This window comes from Crocuta crocuta, unplaced genomic scaffold (genome assembly GCF_008692635.1).
Source record: "Crocuta crocuta isolate KB4526 unplaced genomic scaffold, BGI_CrCroc_1.0 scaffold27, whole genome shotgun sequence".
In the NCBI taxonomy this organism is placed as follows: domain Eukaryota; kingdom Metazoa; phylum Chordata; class Mammalia; order Carnivora; family Hyaenidae; genus Crocuta; species Crocuta crocuta.
This window is the reverse complement of record NW_027532250.1, coordinates 4,696,588-4,718,496: the sequence shown is the minus strand read 5'-3', so window position 1 is coordinate 4,718,496 and position 21,909 is coordinate 4,696,588. Positions and strand designations below refer to the sequence as shown.

Sequence of the window (21,909 nt, the reverse complement as noted above, 5' to 3'; positions counted from 1 at the left end):
AGATGGTCCTGGAAGCCACTAAACTCAGGCCCTGAATGGTATTTAAGCACGGAAGTGGATACTCAGCAAAGCCTCTAGAGGAGTTAGAAGGAGAGAAGAAAGCAGAATACACGTAGGAGGGGTCATCAATGGGGTTGTCATGATATTGGCAGTGATCTTGACCTGTGTCCTGAGTCATTCAACACATATTTATTCATGATCTAGGATGTACCTGGCATAAGTCCACTTTCCTGGTCTTTAGGAAATTTCCCAAACCCATAAAGCAAAGGATATTCAGCAGAAAGCAATCTTCTTCACAACTGTGGTCAACAACCCTACGGGAAAACGTAGAGAAACACACACTATTTGTGGCTCACCTCTCAGCCAAAGCATGGAAGTTTTCACAATTTGAGAAGTCTATTAAACCTCCCTAAGTTTTTAAATTATGTGTGGTACATCCCAGAGAATTGGTCTTAGAGGCCAAACAAACAAACAAAAATGATGACTGAGAAACAAACAAACAAAAATGATGACTGAGCCCCTGCTGATATGGAGAGATGTCTCTTTTTTCCCACAAAACGAAGACTGTGTAGAGCTGCCACTCTGTATTCATCCCCCGGACCCTCCCCTCCAGTAATTCAGACATGTAGGGTTTTGTTTTGTTTTGTTTTGTTTTTCTTCTTCTTCTTCTTCTTCTTCTTCTTCTTCTTCTTCTTCTTCTTCTTCTTCTTCTTCTTCTGTCATCCAACATTTATGGAGCCTACCATCTTCTGGGCTTTGGGGAAATAAAGCCATCTAGACTGGATTCCAAGCAGCCTGAAATCAGACAGAAAAGACAGAATATAACTGCAACATAGATCACATCTCCAGTTGGCGCTGTGTTTACCTAACCAAAAAACTCCACTATTGAACAATTCTGCAAAAACTTAAATATATAAGCAGGGGGATCCAAAGCACTAAGTAAAAATATTGATGTGGTTTTAAATACAGAATTAGCCTGATACTCCATATAATTGTAATCATAATGGCCCAGTTGTGTAATGGGTACTTTCTGGGTGCCAAACACAGTGCATTTTTACCTTCTTCATCCACTCAACACTGACTGTATTTAATCTAAGAGGCCATTCAGTAAGCTGCGCCGCTTGTATTTTGCACCACTGAGAAGGAAAAAATGGTTACAATTAAAGCATGTCATGTTGCTCTACTCCTGTCACTTGGAATTTCTATTTTATACTTACTGAAAGACTCTTTAAGACTTATTTTAAAAAGATCTTTATAATGTAGCACTCTTATGTTTACACAAAAAGGAAAAAGGTAAGCAAAATAAATTGATTAAGGCATTCCTGAAATAGTTTCCAACTGCCCCTGGCAGCCATTTTAAGATACCATTGATTGTAAGATGCAGCCTAATTTCTGAGATGTTAAAATATAAAAAAGAAAGGCCTTGGAATCAGTGAAATGCTATCTGGAAAGCGTATTCTGTGCTCCGGGCTCTCTGAAAAATTGCTGAAGATACAGCAATGCATGAGACACCAAGTCCCAACCCTAGTGCAGTTTCGGTGGCAGGGTTCAGAATTTAACAATTACACATATCATTTTTTGAGTGCGGTTTTAATGGGAGCCACCAGAGAAGAATCCCATGAGACTGGATAAGGGGGGAATCCTTTCCTTGGCAGGCAGCCAGGAAAGTTGCTCCAAGGATCTTCATACTAAGACTGGAAAGTCAAATATGATGCAGAAAATGAAAAACAGAAAGAGAACTCTGGCATTTCCTCCTTTAAAGCCTCCCAACAGCCACATAGGGCCACTACAGTAATTATCCCCATTTTACAGATGAGGAAGCTGAGATTCACAAGGCTTATGTGACGTAAGCCCAAGGCTAGGATCTTCCTCATCTCAGAGAACACATTGATCTGCTGGTTCACATGAGCAGACTTAGTTCTCACTGCCTTACAGAGAGAGCATGAGGCAGAACTTGCTGTCAGAGACAGTGTAGATGTAGACATTCCCTGCATCCTGAAACCGATAATCTGGCTCATAGGACCAGAGATGTGGATACATAGGCTTTGGAAAAACTAATAGGCTTTGGAATTTTCTTCCAAGCCATTAAGTTTTTAAATGCCTGGCTTGCGGGCCCTGGGTGGCTCAGTCGGTTGAGTGTCCATCCAACTCTTGGTTTCAGCTCAGGTCATGATCTCGGGGTTCATGAGTTGAAGCCCCACGGCTTGAGATTCTTTCTCCCCCCCTCTCTCTGCCCCACCCTCAAAATAAGTAAATAAACTTTAAAAAAAAAAAACAACAACAACACGTGGCTTGACTAACTTTGGGAAACGTATTCCCTAACCTCCGGTTGTATATCGCAGCCCAGAGCCTGTGTGGTTATGAACCCAACTCAGCTGAAAGCATGGATCCATTACATATTTTTTTGATTAAGAGGCATCTATAACTTTGCAGTAGGCATTTCTGTGTTTCTGCTCTTGGATTCACTCCTCCATATATAACCAGACAGAATTTTACCACGGCCAGCCTTACTGGGAAGCCTGCAAAAGTAGGACTTAGTTTCCTGGGAGCCACTCTTTATCAGAGAATAGGAAGTCCATGCAAACCCACCACAACCCCAGAAAGGTCCTGGTGAGTGGATAACGCTTGTTCACTTTGTAGAGTTACAAGTGGACATGGTTCATAAATATCTGTGGTGTCCTTCAGTGCATATTTATTGAGCACCTACTATGCACCACTACTGCTCTAGGGGCTTACACGACAGCATCCAACCACCCAGACAAAGGCCTCTTGCTCTTAGGGAGCTACAAACCGACCATGAAAGATCACACTAAGGATGCCTGGGTGGTTCAGTTGGTTGAGCATCTGATTCTTGATTTCAGCTCAGGTCATAGTCTCATAGATCATGACTTCAGGCCCTGCATGGAGCTCTGCACTAGTGGTATGGAGTCTGCTTAGGATTCTCTCTCTCCTTCTCTCTCTCTGCCCCTCCCCTGCTTTCTCTCTCTCTCTCTCTCTCTAAGTAAATAAATTTTTAAAAATCCTTTAAAAAGAAAAAGAAAGATTGCAATAAACAATAGAAGTCACAAAGAACTCCATTCTATAGTAAGTTCAAATACAGTAGGTGCTATGGAAAAAGAAAGTAGAGCAGGGTCAAAGAATTGGCAATCCTGAGAGAGTCAGGAGACCAGCTGCAATTTTAAACAGGGAGGTGATCAGAAGGAGCTTTGTTAGGAAATTACATGTCAGCCAAGACTTCAAGAAGATGGAGGAAAGGCACAGAGGGACCAGCCAGCACAAGCCCAAGGTGGGAGCGTTCCTGGTTTGCTTGAGAAATGGGGAAGAGGCCAGTATGACTGCAGCAGAAAACCCAGAGAGAGAGGAAGGGGAGAGGGGGCTAGAGTTGAAAAGGAGAGAGGACATGCACATAAATCTGAGGCCAAGGTGAGAGCCTCGGCTTTCTCTGTGAGTGAGACGGATTTCCCTGGGGACTGTTGAACAGGGAAGTGACGTAATCTGATGTATCTTTCATCCTGACTGCTGAGAATTTCCAGAATTGAGTGTAGGTGGTGGGGAGGGAATCAATTCCTGGAGGAGTCGAGGGAGCATGAGAGGAGGTAGTGGCCATTCTTTACTTTGAGTATCTGGGACTGAGCTTCCGAACTTCCATATGCCCCCAGGATGGGCAAATAGAGCCCACATGCACTTTGGGGCTGCGTGCTTCGTCTCTGTCCTGCTTCTCCCAGACTCTACCAGAGAACCACGTGTATCTCTTCCCTTACCCTCAAATTCCTCGCCTCTGTAATGGAAGGCAAAATGTCCACCTCACAGGACTATCTCCAAAGTAAAGTGCATACCGAATACTTCGCGCTCTGTCAGGCATACAGTAGGTGCTCAGAGAAGTAAAGGGGGTTGCAAGTCTCCCCAAGAACAAGAGATTTCATAAGATGCTAATTCTGTAGTCTGGAAGATATTGAGATTTACCATCTTTATTTCAAGTTGGTTTGCTTGAGTAATTAATTCAATGTTAAGGTTTTATTGGTGAGGCGCCCAGGATTTTAGCAACTGAGTTAGCTGAACATGAAAGTCTTTAAGGGTGAAAGAGAAAATAACGTCTGTTCCGTTGCAACTCCTATTTCTGTAAAGCAGATGAGCTCATTCCTGATTGGCAAATTGGTCAATGACATGAATATAATGAGGACGTCACATTGATTCACCTGTGATTTTTTTCCTAACACGTTATTGTTCAGCACCACTGAGTAACAGCAGCCAAATATAAAGTTGAAGGCAGGAAGCCACAGAAAATGCAGTCAGTTCATAGAGAGCCCATCGACTTCCTGCTCAGATGGTCGGCCTTGAAAGGCTAATTATCACCTCTCCCTGACCTTTCTCATTTGACCTGTCTCTAACCCCACAATCTCAATGTCCCCAAAGAGCCCTTTCTACCCAATTGCTGTCGCTTCTGTAGTTACAAGGCAAAGTCCTTTATGTGCTATTGCATTCCTTTAAATATAATGAATTTAACAAGTGTTTTTTATTGGACCCATATTTTTATTACGCTTGCTCTTAATTCCGTTACATTCTGGATACCTATTTGCTTAGTTTGGAAGTGGCCTGCCCTAACCTAGTTTCCCCCACAAATACTATAACAGTAACGCAACATTCTGCAAAATGCAAGATCCACTGAGGAACGTATACCACTGAGGGGCCTGTAGAAGTACCCACACCGGCACCAAATATACCAGAACAGAGCAGGGCACGGCCGAGAACAGAGCACACAGCCACGAGAGGGCATTGGCTCCCAAGCCACCTGAAGCTTACTACAAAGTCCAAGCCTACCCGTCTCTGGCTGTGTGATCTTAGGTAACTTGTTCGACTCCCCAATGTCTAAATTCCTCCATCTTTAAAAATGGAACTAGTAATATAACCCCCGCCATTGGAGTGTTGGAAGCCAAAAAAAAAAAAACAAAAAACAAAAAAAACAAAAAACAAAAAAACAACTGAAAAGCACTAAGTAAGTGATAGCAATTAGAATATTGTATGGATAGAAACTGTTTTTAAGTGAACAGGGTTCTAACGAAGTGAGTATGGAGTAAGTCACCTTCACCACAAAAGGAGGTCAGATGCAGGCTTCAAAAGCAATGCCTCTGGTTGGTTTTAGCAGACCTGTTTTTGTGCACTTGGACCCCCTCCTAACTCTGACTTGCAGACAGCCAAGCAACGGAAGAACCCTCCGAACCAAAGTGAGAAGAGCCTTGCTCTCTGGACTTACCGCCCTACATCTGGACAACGGGCTGAAGCCCAGTAGATTTGTGCAAGATGTTATTGAGCATACATATATGCGTCTGTGTGTGTGTGTGTGTGTGTGTGTGTGTGTGTGTGTTTGGATGCCTTTCCTCTACATATGAAAAATATAGCAGAGGAAAAGATAATGTTCCCCCGGCTGGAAGAGATGAGATCATTTGTAAGTGGCTTGTTAAAGCGCACATCATTTTCCTGATCAGCGGTAGCGAGGCTGCTTCTTTAGGAGCTGATGCGATTTATCATGTTATTATATATTTAGGGGCTTTTTGAAAATGCTGTTATTTACTCAACCGACTGTGTATATAGACTATTTAAAGCAGATTTTTGACCCAGTAGACTGTACCAGCCCCATCTATCGTCTCAATGAGCATGTGGGGACTCTTAAATATGCAGATTATTGACACAATAGACTATGAGCGCTGGAAACATACTCTAGACGGATACATTCAAGTCATTGGGGGATGATATGTTTCTAAAAAGCATTTTCAAGGCAGACCCATATGTACAGCCAGGCTCTATGGACAGGTGTACATTTGGATGGAGGGGAGTCTGGCTTTGGAAGGAAATTTCTTGTTTCCGGAAGTAAGGTATTCTTATTAACATTGTTTATGGTGTGCCCATTTGTCCATGAACATTTGAACTACCTTCTACTGAATGCCAAGCAATAGCACCACGTGCTTGAGCTTATTTTATTCTAACATGCAAAGAAGCCACTTTGTTAGAGTTAGGACAAATCCATTCTTTTATTCAACATATGTATTGTGTACCATTTGTTAGTCCGTGGTGTCTTTAGTTGTGAGCAACAAATATTATCTCTGGCTAACCTGAGTCAAGACCAGCAATGTGATAGAAGGAGCATGGAACAGATCACTTTAAGGGAAGAAGCCAGCATGGCTCTGAAAGTGAAAGGGACAAAATCAAAGGAGACCTCCTCTTCATGATGTTCTTGTCAAGATGGATCCACTCGAATCATTTTCCATGCTTGAGTCGTGGGGTCCGAATTTGAATTATACACAGCAACAGTCTGATTGGCCAAACTGGGATAGTGTGCCCATGCTTTTAAAAAAAAAGGAAAGGGAAAGTGCTTATGTTTTTTGTTCTACCTCCCTGCTCTTTAAACAAAATACCAGACATTTAAACGCATACACATCTGGATCACTCTTACAGGAAAATGGGCCAGATGTAATGGAGGTTCATTAAATTAATCTCCCAAAGACCAAAATCTATGTCCTGCTGGCTCCTTCCCAATGTGCCTAGAAGGGAGTAGATTTCTAGAGCCTAGCTCTGACAGTGTCATAACTACATCAGTCCCAAATTGACCATATGCCGTAAGAAAATAAAAATCAACTACACTACCTAATTTAAATGGGAAGAGGAGATGATTTCAATTATTATCTCACCCAAATGGCAAAAGGAAAAATGGACAGGGACAGAGCACCCCACCAAAATGGCACACATTGAGGAGTGGAGGGTGTTCTGGCCAAAGCAGACAACAGTCACCCCAAGAACTGTGACTGGTACTGGGGATGTAGGAATGAATGAAACAGATAAGCCCCCACATTCGTGGGGCTCATGTTCAAATTGGAGAGAAATATTTTTAATTCAGAGTCTCTCAGTCTTGACAGAACTGATATATGTGCCAGATCATTCTTTGTTGTGGGGGCTGCTCTATGCATTGTAGGATATTTAGCAGTATCTCTGGTCTCCACCAACTAGATGCCAGTAGTACACCTACTGCCCTCCATAGTTAGGACAACCAAAATATCTCCAGACATTGCCAAATGTCCCTAAGGGGCCAAATCACCCCAAGCTGAGTCATCAAGAATGTATTAAGTATCACCAGGAAGATTGGTAGGAGCCCACCATGTCTCTAATTCAAGATACAATTGGAGGCTGGGGCCCTCCTTGGGTAAACATTGTCTCTGCTGTTCTACTTAAGCAATATTATTGACTATGTACCAGACCATGTGTAAAGTTGTAGAATACAAAATAAACAAGGAGAGAGAAGAGCATTTATGGCGCCCTTATTGCGTTGGGTACATGAAGATAAACACAAGATAGCTTCCTTGCTTTTAAAGAGTTTACTATCAGGGAGGGTGAGGGGCTCAGATGGTTAAGAGTCCGACTTTGGCTTAGGTCATGATTTCACAGTTGATGGGTTATACTCCTGCATCAGACTCTGTGCACAGCTAGGAGCCTGGAGCCTGCTTCGGATTGTGTGTCTCCCTCTCTCTCTGCTCCTCCTCTCCTCATGCTCTGTCTCTCAAAAATAAATTTAAAATGTTAAAAAAAAGGGGCGCCTGGGTGGCTTAGTCGGTTAAGCATCCGACTTTCACTTAGGTCATGATCTCGCGGTTTGTGGGTTCGAGCCCTGCGTCGGGCTCTGTGCTGACTGCCAGCTCAGAGCCTGGAGCCTGTTTCAGTCTGTGACTCCTTCTCTCTCTGACCCTCCCCTGCTCACGCTGTCTCTCTCTCTCTCTCCTAGAAATAAATAAAACATTAAAAAAAAATAAAATGTTAAAAAAAATTTAAACAGTTTACTATCTGGGAAGTGAGATCAAGAGTCACAATTTGATTTGTCTGCTGGGAGATATGGGTAAAGTCCAATGGATTACAGAAAACAAAAGGAGATTGTACTCTGGGAGCTTGGAAAAGAGCTCAGGGCAGAGATGGCATGGAAAGTGGTTTCAGAATTCAAAATAGTCCATGTGTAACTAACAATGGGTTAGGTGTTCGATTAGGAACAGGAATCCCAAATTTTATAGTATTGACCTTCTTATTATCACAGATAATTAATGAACAGGATTACCTTGTACTTTGTCAAGCAAACAAACAAACAAACAAAGGTCATAACTGTTAAGAGCAAAAGAATAAACATACCAAGGAATCAAACAATGTGTATCATGCAAAATGTTAGGACATGGCAAAGCTAATGTACACTTCTTGATAAAAATGTATCTATAAAGTAATACCTACAGCAAACTATGAAAGGTGCACAGATTAATAGCTATATCATGAAGCTCTCAGTTGTAAGTAACTCACCCTAAATATCTTAAGCAGTAAAGAGGATTATTTTCTCCTGAAATTTCAAACTACAGAGACAGTCAGGCTTCTGGTGGAGTCTGATCAAGGTTCTCCCTCCAGCTGGTGGTAATTTTCTTGGCTCTCTGCTCTTGTGTATGCTAGCTTAGTGCTAGGCTAACTTCCTTCACGGTAGTGAAATTGCTATTAGCAATGTATAAGATTATATATTCATGTATAAGCACAAGAAAAGAGAAAGGGAGAGACCCTTACTTTCTTAATCATCAAATCAAATGAAGAGTGCTGATCACCTATTGGCTTAGGTGGGGCCTAAATCCCATAGATAAGCCACTATTGCAATGTGATTAGGTTAGGAAACTTGGAGCCCCACCAGACCTGGGTGGCACCAATCCCACCCATACTTCATAGGCTGGGGAGCAACCAAAATGCTTACTATATCAAGCACCCTGGAATATTGATGGTCTTTTCAGCATTGCCCAAGAATTAGCCACGTTCATTTTTAAATGTCTGTAAGTAACAAGGAATTGACAAGATCTGGAAACCCGCCAATGTCCTCTTGAAAGTCTAAGGTGTAACTGTTAATTTCCCTTCTATCTCCCAGTAGCCATTCAAAGATGTTAGAGACTGTATAAAAGGTGCTTTTCCAATGATTCAACTTATGTTTAACCGTCCTCCTCCAACTTAGAAAGTTCTGGGTCTTTTTCTTGTAATTTTTCCAGGTAAAGAAAAATTACCTTGATGAGGTATCAGGGTGGCTCAGTCGGTTAAGCCTTCAAACTTCAGCTCAGGTCATGATCTCACAGCTTGAGTTCAAGCCCCGCATCAGGCTTTGTGCTGACAGCTCAGAGCCTGGAGCTGCTTTGGATTCTGTGTCTCCATCTCTCTCTGCCCCTCCCTCACTTGCTCACGTGTGTGCGCTCTCTCTCTCTCTCTCTCTCTCTCTCTCTCCCAAAAATAAATAATAAAACATTACAAAACCTTTTTTTAAAAATTACTTTTGACACCCAAAATCAAAATAACTAACCAATTAGCTAAACACTACCTTTTTGTTATTGTTAGGGGGAAAAAAACACATGCATTATTATTTTTTGGAGAATTCCACTTTCATGAGAGTGGTTCAGGAACTGGCTGAGAACCAACATCAGAAGATATAGAAAGTAGAGAAAAATACATAAAACAGAGAGAATACCAAGGACAAGATAGTGGCTGTATTATCCTTAGCCATCTCACTGTTCACCATTGGAGGATATTAGATCCCTGGATAGTGTCTTCTCCCACTGCCCTCTCCTGGGACAATGACTAATTTAGTACGATGTGGGCAGTGCTGATATAATAACCTCAAGACTTTCCTATTTACCTGTCTCCTTTATAGGTAGAGACCCAAAAAAGATGACAAGTCTTGAAAAGGCCATTCTTAAACCAACCTGAAATCAAAGGGTCAGAAAACCCTAGAGAATTTTCTATTAGATTATTCAAACTGTCAACTCAAAAAGATCGAAGACCTCTGTATCTCCCAGAATTTGGATCATTTCCAAGAACTGCTTCATCCAACTGTCCAGTGGGGATTTGGCCCCAGATCTGTCTTGCTGTTTTATATACGTTGCCTCATTTAAAAGCCAACCTAGTTAATTAAGAACTGAAATAGGTCAAGATTTATTTGACAGAGTTACCGGAGTTATTTAGAAATGCTAATCCCTTTCATCATTAACTTTTTTGTTTGTTTGTTTCTTGTAGTATAAAAATACTCAATCTGATATGGGGATTTAAATGAATCCAGAAGGAATTGATTGAAAATAATGCTGAGAACTTGATGGATTTTCTTTACAGCCAACATTTGAAAGAATAAATACTAACAATCCTGAGAAATCTGGCCCCATAGTGTTGCTCTTAATAGCTAGGTCTTTGTTCTTATAATAATGAGAGGGGGCATGTATCAAATACTATCACCAGACATTCTGAGTTCTTTTCAATTATTTCAGATCTCATAGTCATCTTTGAGGTGGGTATAATTATTATCTCCAATTTATAGATGAGGAGATTGAGACCCACAGACGTGGTTAGTTTGCTCAAGATGACAATATAATATGTGGCAGAGGTGAGGTTTGAACCCAGGCAGACTTGCTGCAGATGTTTTGCTCTTCAATTCCATGTTATATCCCCCATGAAGGTGGTGCACACACTTTGCTTTCTGGTTCCCCTTAAAGACACACTGTTCTCCTCCAGGCAGCCCTCTGCTTCACTGACAACTATAGAGAGAGGATGAGTAAAGCCCTTTCTTATCACCAAGTCCTGAAGCTACAGCTGATCTTGACTTTGCAACATATTTAAACTGTTGACATTTGGGGCTAAATAATTCTTTGTTCTTGGGGACTGTTGTCTGCACTGTAGAGTTTAGCAGCATCCCTGGCCTCTCTACCCACTAGTTGTCACTAGAACCTTCTCCAGTTTTAACAACCAAAGATGTCTCCATACATTGGCAAATGTTAGAGTATGATGATGACTCAGTTGGCCACGTGTTATTCTACAGAAACCGGCTACCAGGAAATGATCTGATAAATCAAATCCATTCACCCTAAAGTGCCAAGGTGACATAAGAGAATAAGTCTTCATATTTTTTACAGGGGATGGGTTCTTGGATTGCCTCATGACAAATCAACAAGAGTCAAATTGCAGGGTTTGAAGCATGAAGTAGAGTGTAAAAAGTTTCACACTTGAGGCGGAAAGAGTCTTTTCAGTGCCCCTGAATCCACACCCCCATCTGTCCTTGACCTCCTCTGCCTCCCAGGAGAACCAGCTCACCCTATGTGGAACCTCAGCCATCCAAAGGGATGTCCTCTTAAAAAGTCTTCTTGGTGTTCTCTATGGTTTGAAAGTGGGTTGGGACCAGTGAATAAAATCTAAGTTTGTCAGCTAGAGAAAAAACTGTGCTTTACTGATGCAATCACTCACTCATTCATTTCTCAACCCAGTCATTCATTTATTTCTTCAACAAGTTGGGCCCTGGATAACAATGGAATACAGAGGTGAACAAGATAGACTCAGCCTGCCCTTGGAGGCTTAAGGTCCCTTTGTGAAGCCAAACAACCAAGTGAATAGGGGAATAGAATAGTTGCAAGTTGAGATAAGAATTGTATAAGAAAAATGAGCGGTCTGAGATAGAAAATAACTTTGGCAATTGGGGATTTGGAGGGAGTGCGCAGCAGTTACAGTGATCAGAGATGGCCCCTCTGAAGACAGGCCTTTGAGCTGACACTAGAAGACGGAGAAAGAATCAGTCATAAAAAAAAAGGTGGGGGGGAGACCTTCCATGTAGGAGATGCAGAATTACAAAGGCCTTAACAGAGCAAAGAATTTGGTGAGTTAGGGAATAGGTGGGAGAATTTCAGCTTTGACATCACCAAGGGGACACTGGTGCGAGGGGTGTGAGATGGAAAGACGACAGTCATCACAGAGCTGCAGGCTGCATTAGGGAGCGTGAACCTAAGGGCCAAGGAAAGCTATTGAGAAGGGTTATGCAGAGGAAGCTGCGTCTCCATTTATTAGGTCCCCATCACTGCCGTACAGGTTGATGGGCTGTAGGCGAACAAGACTGGCCACCAACCGAAGAGGCCACCACATCTACCAGAGAAGAAATGATGGTAGTCTGGCCCAAGGCAGTGACATGGAGGTGGACGACAGCATGAAGAGTTTAGATTTATTTTGGAAATAGAATTGACGTCTCTAGCTGACAAATTAGATAAAGAGAGTGAGGGAAAAAGAAGAATTCAGTATAGATTGTAGAGCTCGACGGATCCAAATCCAAGTCCCAACTCAGCTCTGTGACTCTGGAGATGTAATTAACATTCTCTGCAATTCAGTCTGTTAAGTTGGAATTTGAAAGACGTATAGTTTTATTGTGGGGATCAAATAATGTAACACATATAAAAAATTAGTCCACTGGCTCTTACATGTACATTAGCTCTCAATAGATGTTAGCTATTAGTACTTTTTTTAAAAATAGAGAATAGGCTTCCTCAGAGCTGGGAGTTCTCCATTACTGAGGATGTTCAAGTATATGTTGAGGGGTTACTTGACTGAAGTGTTAATAAAGTGACAAAAGCATATCATGAAAGCTTGAACTAAAAGCTTTCTATAATCCTTAGATATGATCCAATTGTGTCATGGTAGAAACCCGGCTCAGCTCCTAAGGGGGAAGATGGCAAGGAATAGTGGCGCTCATAGCCAGGCTGGTCATAACAATCATCTTGGTGGGGAATCCAACATGAAAAAGAGTTGGAATGTCCAGTGTTTGAGCCATTAATCACAGGGCTGAAGAACACCAAGACAAGGAAAACCTTCCCTGGCTAAAGCTGAATTAGACATAAGATACAGAAGGTATTTCCACCTCAAACTTCTGTGATTTTAGAAAAGACTCTTCACCAGGAAAGCAAAGGCCAGGAAGTGTTCTGATAGTGACAATTTAGATTCTTGGAGGGAACAATGAGCCCTTCTTTCCTCCCTCCCTCCCTCCCTTCCTTCCTTCCTTCTCTTTCTCTCTCTCTCTCTCCTCTCTCTCTCTCTCTTTCCCTTCCTTCCTTCCTTCCTTCCTTCCTTCCTTCCTTCCTTCCTTCCTTCCTTCCTTCCTCTCTCTCTCCTAATGGCAAGTGGTCACAGCTATGAACTAGCAAAAGAAGCAGGTTAAAACTTCTCCGTTCTTGGCTAATGCAGTTAGACGTCTTTGAGAAAAGGCAATGAGAAGTGGTCATTATCCATTATCTGCATGAAATATTTCAGAGAAAGCAGCAGCATTTGCCAAAAAAAAGAAAGAAAAAAAAAAAAGAAAAGAAAAGATGTTTGACTTCAGGCCAGGCAAGAAGGGAACAAGATCACCTTCTCACTCCGTGGGATGGCCATACTAATGATGTTATTTCAAGTAAAATGGGAATATATGTCTAAAAAAATACAGATGGTGCTTCAGCTTCATGTACTTTCTGAAGGTCGTTCTAGACAATGATTCACTGTCCCTTTTCTTGAGGGGGGGAGAAAGGACTCCAAACTTTCCAGTCTTGGAAAGAACTGTATACGTGTGAGTGTGTTTCTATGCCCCTGTGTGAGGAAAATGTATCAAAATCAGGATGCACATTTTTCTGAAAACAGTTGCTACCACTTGAAAAGCCAAAGCCTGAAAATCTTAATTTGCTAGGAAAGCCTCAGTCTTATTGTGTAGTTTCTTTGTCCCTGTTTCACTTCACTTTGTTTTATCCCCTACTCCTGATTTATGGCTCTCCTGGCATGAAGATAATATAAGGATAATGACTTCTAAACTGGAACTACCAGAAAGCTGATGAACTAGCCCCCTTTCTAACCCTCCTCCATGAATATTTTCTCCTTCTGCTTTTTAAAATTGTCACCAGGACGTTTCCCAATAATACTATACACTGAACTGATATTCTAGGTAGCTGAATACAGAGCATTTTTCTAGACCTTCTGCTTTGAGCATTAGTCATTTCTCTTCAGTGCAAAGCCCAAGGCATCCAACAAAGACCTTTCCCCTTGGATGGCGGGTTGCTTTATTTCTTGAGGACTGCAGACACGATCATTATGGGTAATGACCTAATAACTTGCTATTCAATGTTTGCACATCACACCTACGAAAGTTCCCAGTGCACATACCGCTGGCTCCTTGTAAGAATGATTTAATGCTAAGTAACAAACCCCAAGCTGGAGGAAGCTCTTTTCTTATGCATGACACATGCAAAGCTGGTTCATATCTAATGCAAATATCATCTAAAAGCTGTTGGCTCAGAATAGGATTTAGGGATAAAAAGATGCCAAAACCAACTGATGTCAGCGGTCTGTGGGTTCAGGTGGGAGGTCAGGATGTGCGGTATTTATGAAATGTCTAGAACAGGCCCAGGAAATTCGGAGGTTGTCCTACAGCCTTGGCGTTTTACATACTTTATCATGTTGGAGATCCCTATCTTTCCTATGAAATAGTCACTGTAATGATTCCCATTTTATAGATGGGGCAGCTGAGCCTCTGAAAGTTTCAGCGACTTTCCCAAGATCACATTAAGAGTAAGTTGCAGATTTACTCTGCCTGAGACCTGCCTGATCCCACAGCCAATGGACCATTCTATCTCTTCATTAACTGGTCAGTCCTTGAATCAGTGACTTTTATTTTTCTCTTGCTCAGCGCTTCCCAGTGTAAACTGGGAGCAATGGTCGAAGCCCCAGGCATTTCACTTTTTGGTCCTTGGAGAGGAAAGGGGCTGGGCCTCTCAAAGATGTATATTTCCTTTTCACACAGCCTGTACCCCACATACCAGAAGGAACACAGGCAGAAAGAGGCAGATTGCTAAATACCTTGCTACTAACTGTTTTTGCAGTTCACTACTGGGCTCTCAAACATCACTGAACACAGGAATCCCCTGGGGATCTTGTGAAATGACTTTTCTTCCATAGACCTGGGCTAGGGTTGAGAGTCTGCATTTCTAACAAATTCCCAGGTACCACTGTTGTTGCTCCAAGGACCAATCTTTGAGTAGCTAGGGTTTACAAGTCACTTTCTCTTCCACTTTCTCCTCTGTCCCTACAGACCCCAGTGAATTAGGCAGGCTTGGGATTGTCACCCTTACTCCACTTGATAAGGAATCAAGGTCAAAGAGCTGATAGATAAAAGCATCACTGGAGCATGCCAGATCTTCAAACTCTTCGCCTCCCTGGCTTCTTGAGTTCAGAGATTGCAAATGGATGGATCCCAGACACATTTGGTTTCATCTACCCAGTATGGCCGACCAAAATATCTGGCAACCCTAAGCCCCCCATGGCCAGTCCTTCAATGGCAGCTGGATTCTTTAGTGTGGTATAAGCTTTCCACCACCCGTACCTCCTCTGTGTCTCTCTATCTAGCCGAGTGCCCACACTACTTACCTTTGCAACAGAGAATTGTTTTTCTTCCCTCTGGCCTACTTTGCCCACTTGAATTACCTGCCCACCTCCAGTAATACGTGGCCTTTCCATGACCTCTTTCACCCCAACCGCAGTGCCTAACTTCTCTCCATAACTCCTCCATCTATTCTCCTTGACTCTCCTTGGCCTTTGGAGAACCACTGAGATGGACGTGCCAGGGAAGTTTGATTGAGCTATCTTGCATGCAGTAGGTGCAGAATAAATATTTCTTGATTAAACGAATGAACAGATGAACCACAAAGGTTCATGACGGAGGATCCACTTCCACTGATGTAAATCCACTCAGTCCTTTTTTTGCTGAAGACGAAGACATGGATAAAGACACAGAGCATGATTAGAAAGGATGACTCAAGAAAGTGCCCACAACCAGAGTGTGTTAACTAAAGGGACGGTTTTTGGTTCCACACAGACCTGCCCCTGAGGTGCATCCCATTGTGCAAGTAAATTGTTCTTATTGGCTGAATGATGTGTAGGAGATGATAAAAGAAGATGCTGTGGCTCTTGATGACCTTCAGAAAGCTCTTGGTCCATCTCTAGAGAGCACTTATGGGCTCAGGAGAAGCCTCCCTGCTGCTGCAAGAGCCCACCTCTAAACAGAGATTTCTGAGGCACCTGGGTAGTTCGGTCGGTTAAGCATCCGACTTCAGCTCAGATCATGATCTTGTAGTTTGTGAGTTCCAGCCCCGCGTCGGGCTCTGTGCTGACAGCTCAAAGCCTGGAACCTGCTTCAGATTCTGTGTCTCCTTCTCTCTCAGCCCCTCCCCGGCTCAGATTCTGTCTCTCAAAAATAAATAAACAGTAAAGAGAAAATTTACTTCAATAAAAAAAATGAACAGGGATTTCTATTTGTTTGGTTCTGACATTCACATGAGAGAATGAGCCCTTCTCTCTTGACCTATGCCTACAAGTCACCCTCATGTTAATGAGTTATATGCAGTGTGGTGGGGATAAAAATCCGTATGCCATGAATTTGACATTGCCTATTGAAAACTTTCCTGTTTAGAAAGGTGCGTGAGCTTAGATGATGACCCCAGCCTGCAGGGAGACCAAGCCTTGGCTCGTGGTACCTGGATTCTCAGAAAGTTTGAAGTCTGTGCCCCAGAAGTGCGTCAGGGGTCCCACGGCTCTCCAGCCTACAACATCCTGAAACACAAAGCTTTGGATCTCCTCAGCACAGCCCTCCAACCGGCCCTCGCTCAGGGTCTGGCCACCATCGGAAGGCGTGCAGTCTCCTTGAGCAAAATCCTCTTATCTCTTTACTCAGCCTGCCAACGAGAGTGCCAATTAGTGCCAATAATAATATACATATTAACGGATTTCTAGACCATCGTCACCAAAACACAAGAGACTCGTGACAGGGAGGCCTTCCTCTGTGTCATCATTCAGCGCACCTGCTGTACACGGCAAGCAATTCTAGCAATCCCTTCATTTACGTCTGCCCTGCACACCGTGGAACCTTCGTGTGATTTTAAACTGTCATTTAGTGGGATAGCTTGGTGAAAATGATCCTGTCACCACTGGATATGTTTTTAAATGAGGTCTTGGTTGAATTCTGGTTTAGTTTTCGAAAATCGGCCTTCTCGAATTTTCTGTTCTTCTCGGGTTATAACTGTCCCACCTCTACTGCCACTTTAAAAACTGTCAGTGTTTTTAGGGTAAGCACTCTATTGTGGAGTTTCAAGGCAACTACAAAAATGTATGCCTGGCATTAAAAAAAAAATTGCTATCTATCATCATGCAACCCATGAATTATTTTGCATGATTTCATTTAACTCCTTCAGAATAGACATTTTTGGAACAATTGAGGTGGTAATTCAAAAAAAATTATTTTTTGTTTTTTTAACCTTTGATATAAGAGGAAGTTTCTAGAATTTACAGAGAGCAGGGAGGGTCTGGGAGAGAGGCAGAGAGAGTCCCAAGCAGGTTCCATACTGTCAGCACCAAGTCCAATGCAGGGCTTGATCTCACAAACCGCGAGATCATGACCCGAACTGAAGTCAAGAGTCGGATGCTTAACCAGCTGAGCTAGAGGAGAAACCACTGAGGTGCACCTCAGTAAAATCAAGCATTCAAGAGAAGACCACCATCATATTTGTGGAACCTGTATTCTGGAACAGCTAATACACTACATTCATGACAAAATTAGTCCATACTTTCAAAGTTCCCATGTGTGAGTCTCTTTTGTATCAAAGTCTGCTCACATTAAGGATGAATTTTCTAATGCTTTGCAGCCTTGATGCTTGTTTTCAGCCTTCTGCCTGAGAAGTTTAAATTCACAGCTCAGGGATTTCTGGCGACAAGAACATTGGTGGCTGCGTTGGTCTGAAAAGATGACTTAAGGGGATATTCTGGTTTTATCATTGAGAGGAGCCAGTCAGGGTGGCTGTAGTTCACATCTGATCTCACATTGGAGGTTAAGGGAGGGAGCTTTACCCATCACAGCTGTCAGCTGCACCATCACAACTTGGAGATAGAGTTTGCAACCGGAATAATCCCTTTGCATTGTATGGTCTATGCATTCATTTGCTCAGATAAATTTGTGGACGCTGTTCTGTGCCAGGGTGCAGTGTGAGTGCTGGGGGAAGTGCAGTCTCCATCTTCATGGGGACAAGCATTTCATCTTTATATTTAGTGGGAGGAGACAATCAATCATTAGGAAAGCAAGATGATCTTAAAGTATGGTAGGTGCTACAGGGATCTCAAGAAGTAGGTGGATGTGATCGGAGTTACACAGAGAAGGGAACACTGAGCAGGACAGTCTTCTTGAAAAGGAGTGCTGGACCCTGAGACCTGAAGAATGAAAAGAGACCACTACATGAAGTTCTGGAGGAAGAACTTTTCTGAGCAGAGAGGTCTAGCTGCAAGGAACCAAGTCACAGGAAGGATTGGCAAAGTCAGAAGGAACGAGTAGGCTGTCATGCCTCAGGCACGGAGAGCGGGGTAAGGGTACGGAGTAATAACACGGGCAGGTAGAGGCCAAGTCCAGCAAGCTCTATAGACCATGCTAAGGGTTTGGATTTCATTCTGTCTTTTTTTTTTAAATTTTTTTTTGTAGTTTATTTATTTTTGAGACAGAGAGAGACAGAGCATGAGCGGGGGAGGGACAGAGAGAGAGGGAGACACAGAATCTGAAACAGGCTCCGGGCTCTGAGCTGTCAGCACAGAGCCTGATGCAGGGCTCGAACCCATGAACCATGAGATCTGACCTGAGCCAAAGTTGGATGCTTAACCAACTGAGCCACCCAGGCGCCCCTGGATTTCATTTTGGATGCAGCACAAGGACACTACAGGAGTTAAAACACAGCAACGTCACCACCCAAAACCTTATTCTTTCAACAAAGAAAATTCTAGCAGCTCTCTACAAAACAGCCTGGAGGAAGTAGAGGCAGGAAGCCCACTTACTCACCCTAGTGAACAATAATGGTGGCACAGTCAGTGCCGTGACCTTGGAGTAGAGGAGAAACCATCTCTTGAGTCATTCACTGCTTGAGTCATAGCAGTGAGAGGGTTCACTTAGGAAGTAGCTGCCCTGAGGATGAGGAGGCTTCGTGTGACCAGAGTGGGGCAGTGGCGAGGGACGTGATTAGAAATTTAAGTTGGAAGAGGGAGATTTGCCCCCCACAGAGTTTGATCTTCAACCTGAAATCAACAAGAAGGTTCCACAGAGAATAGTTCTTTTTATTGTGCCTTGCAATAATTGTGATCCATTTTCTCTGGTTAAATAAGTATTCATAAGAATAAACTTGCCACTCATCCACTTTACCAAGATTTACACATGATGCGATCTTATTAAGCAAATCATCGATAGAGAGAGAGACGGATACTCATTATACACCCAGATCACCATATTCTGGCTGTCTTTCCTCTCTTTCATCAGCTGCCGGTGGCAAACAAAATCACTTAAGTCAAGTGAACAGTTTTAAATGTGTAATATTAAAATGTGTTTTTAAAAACTCCTTGGAACCCTCAGCCATCGTTAAAATACACTCGCTTTGATGGATGCTTTGGCACTTTTTTTTTTTTTATGAAGCCTTTCAATGCGTTACCTTATTGGGTGCATGAGATTTAGTCTGTCCTGCAGGAAAAAACAGACAAAAAGGGGCTCTCAGCACGAGTTACTCTTCTGTAAAGGTTATAGTAAACATGTCAGTGCCTAATTAAGCAGAAAATTTTATCTGTATTGTGGGGGAGGCATTTGCTGTCTCTGACTTTTCTTCTAGGGAATCCATTTAGAAGGACAAAGTAGGCTGTGGAGCTGGACTGGTCCGGAAAGCACAAATGTCAGCAGGGAGAAAAACAAAAACACTTATTTTCTCCTTGTGTGAAAATTACTAGATTGGCCGGGCCGATTATGGGAGTGGGGGGAGGGGTGGGGTTGGTGCATGCATGTGCACACCCGTGTACACACACACATGCGGTATGTTTCATCAACACACACACATACACACACACAGTAACATAAACTACTTCCAACGAAATCAGGCCCTATGCTGGGCACTGAAAATAGTGAGATGAGTAAAACCTAGCCATGCTCGTAATCAATTGTGGTGATGGAAACCTCTTTTCCCATACTAGGTTTTTTTCCACTGGCTCTGTGTGTGTGTGTGTGTTGCTATGATCATATTGCTCATAGATATGTAACTGTATGTCTCAGCTGGCCTGGACCAGCCCTGGCTAATGAGTGTTGTCCCAGTTTTTGAGCAATAAAGCCCTTTTAATTCTCAAAAGTGACCCTGTTTGATTGATAAAATTCGCCTGTTGCTTTGGAGTATTTTGTTGGGCTCTGTAGCAACTCATTTATTCATTTTATAACAGGCTTTCTCCTTGAGCTTAATGATGTGACTCACAGACCAAATACTAATTTGCAAACATACAAATTGGTCCAGGAAAAAAGAAAATGCAGTGAGGATGGGGGCGGGGAGTGGTCTAAGTTAGTCGTTCAGTTATTTTAAACTAGGTTTTTCTCTCAAGGAGTGACCACTTATTAATGGTTGCTCAACTAGACTGGGTAGCTTTTGTTTCATCAAATCAATTTATGGAACTAGAGACCAGCAATACCAGTTTAATGAAAAACCCGCTGGCCAGCTGGCTAGGAGAGCAGAAAGAGAACACCAATATGAGTACAGGAATGGACACAACTGTCAAACGAGTGGCCAAGCCCAGGTTTTACATCTCACCTTGTTTTGTGGGGTCATGTCCTTGAAATCGTGGGCTCTTGTATCCAGCATTCCTCCCCTCCAAAGGGATTGTCTACTTCGTGACATTTCAATCAAATGCCACTGCTTAACCTTGAACCTTTGGGTCTCTGGGAAGGTTTCGTACCCTTTAGGCTGGTCCCAAAGACTGGAACATCATGGTTAGAACCATGGTCTCTCTCATCAAACATGTTGTGACTCTGCGATACTAACTGGGTGGCCTTGGGCAAATCTCTTGACCTTAGATCCTCAGTTTCCCGATCTACAAAGTGAAAATAAGAATAGTTCTTTCATCGTGTGGGCAGTCAGACAAAATGGAAGAAGGCATTTGCAGAGGTTAGCAGAGCTCCTAGGAGATGGTGATTGCTCAATAAATATTCATCTTTAGCAGCCGTAGGAGCCTTTGGAGTTTCTGACTGGAGCTACCTTATTCCCAACAACCCCTTTCTCTTCTATTCTAACTCCCTCTGCCTGCCTTGTGGGACAGACCTCCATGCATGATCACTTTTCCCAGCTGTCTCGCTGGTGAATGGGAACATGGCACCTCCCCAGGCTTTCCCCCGGGCACCCACCTGCACTAAGAGGGAAGAGAGAAGCACACCAGGAAAACATTGCATTGAGATCACGCAAGCCTTGCAAATATAAGACTGAATCTCCCTTGCTTTCGGTCCCTCTTTAGATGCATTTTATCCACGAGGCTCTGAAAAGGCCAGGTGAAGGAAATGAACACATGGGCATAAATAGTCACTTTCCCCATCTCTGTTGATGGATATTTGCCCATTAATTCCCTCTGCACCCGCTCTTTCGTGCCTTCATTTTCCCTATGCAATTACTGGTCCTAAATCCTCTCCAAGAAGGGAAGGCATGCATCCCCAATAGCATTTTGCATCTACAAATCAAACGTATAATTGGCATCTCATGACGGGCACCCACAAATCACAAAGCATTTGAAATTACAGGCACAAGATCGAGAGGGCATTTTCAGCCTTGTATGAAAAGGTCTTCATAAACCTGTTTGAGAATAATAGGATAGTCCCCAAATCTCCCATTCCAACACCATTTGCTATTATTTTAAAATCATTATGTTTGCCGAGCTTACATAATTTTTCAGCTATCAGTGGAAGATTTTATTCGATACTCCATAATCTCTCTTCCTGCTGTGTGACTCTCTACAAATAAAAATGTTATAACAAAAAGACACCGGCTATCAAAAATATAATGGCTGTGCATCTCAATTACCTACGAGCCTTCAAATACGATTTATTAAGATAATTGTATGCCAGCATAGCCAAGGCTCTCAGTAAACTTTACCACGGAGATGCCAAGGGTCAAGTCTAGTTTTCTCGTGAGCCAACGTCCTTCTCCATAGAGATCTGCTTTTGTAAAGTTGGAATTCCAGTCCAGCTTTCCTAGAAGTCATACCTATGAATTTAGCCAC

General features: G+C 42.7%; 1 protein-coding gene across 1 annotated transcript in view; it reads left to right on the top strand.

Annotated features, from left to right (window-relative positions):
• Window positions 1-21,909, top strand: part of TSHZ2 (teashirt zinc finger homeobox 2) — a 49,992-nt gene that overhangs the window by 22,817 nt on the left and 5,266 nt on the right. Inside the window, exons 5-6 of the mRNA XM_077778332.1 lie at window positions 16,280-16,503; window positions 16,600-16,738. Coding sequence (XP_077634458.1) covers window positions 16,280-16,503; window positions 16,600-16,738 — 363 coding nt within the window. The remainder of the gene's footprint in view (window positions 1-16,279; window positions 16,504-16,599; window positions 16,739-21,909) is intronic.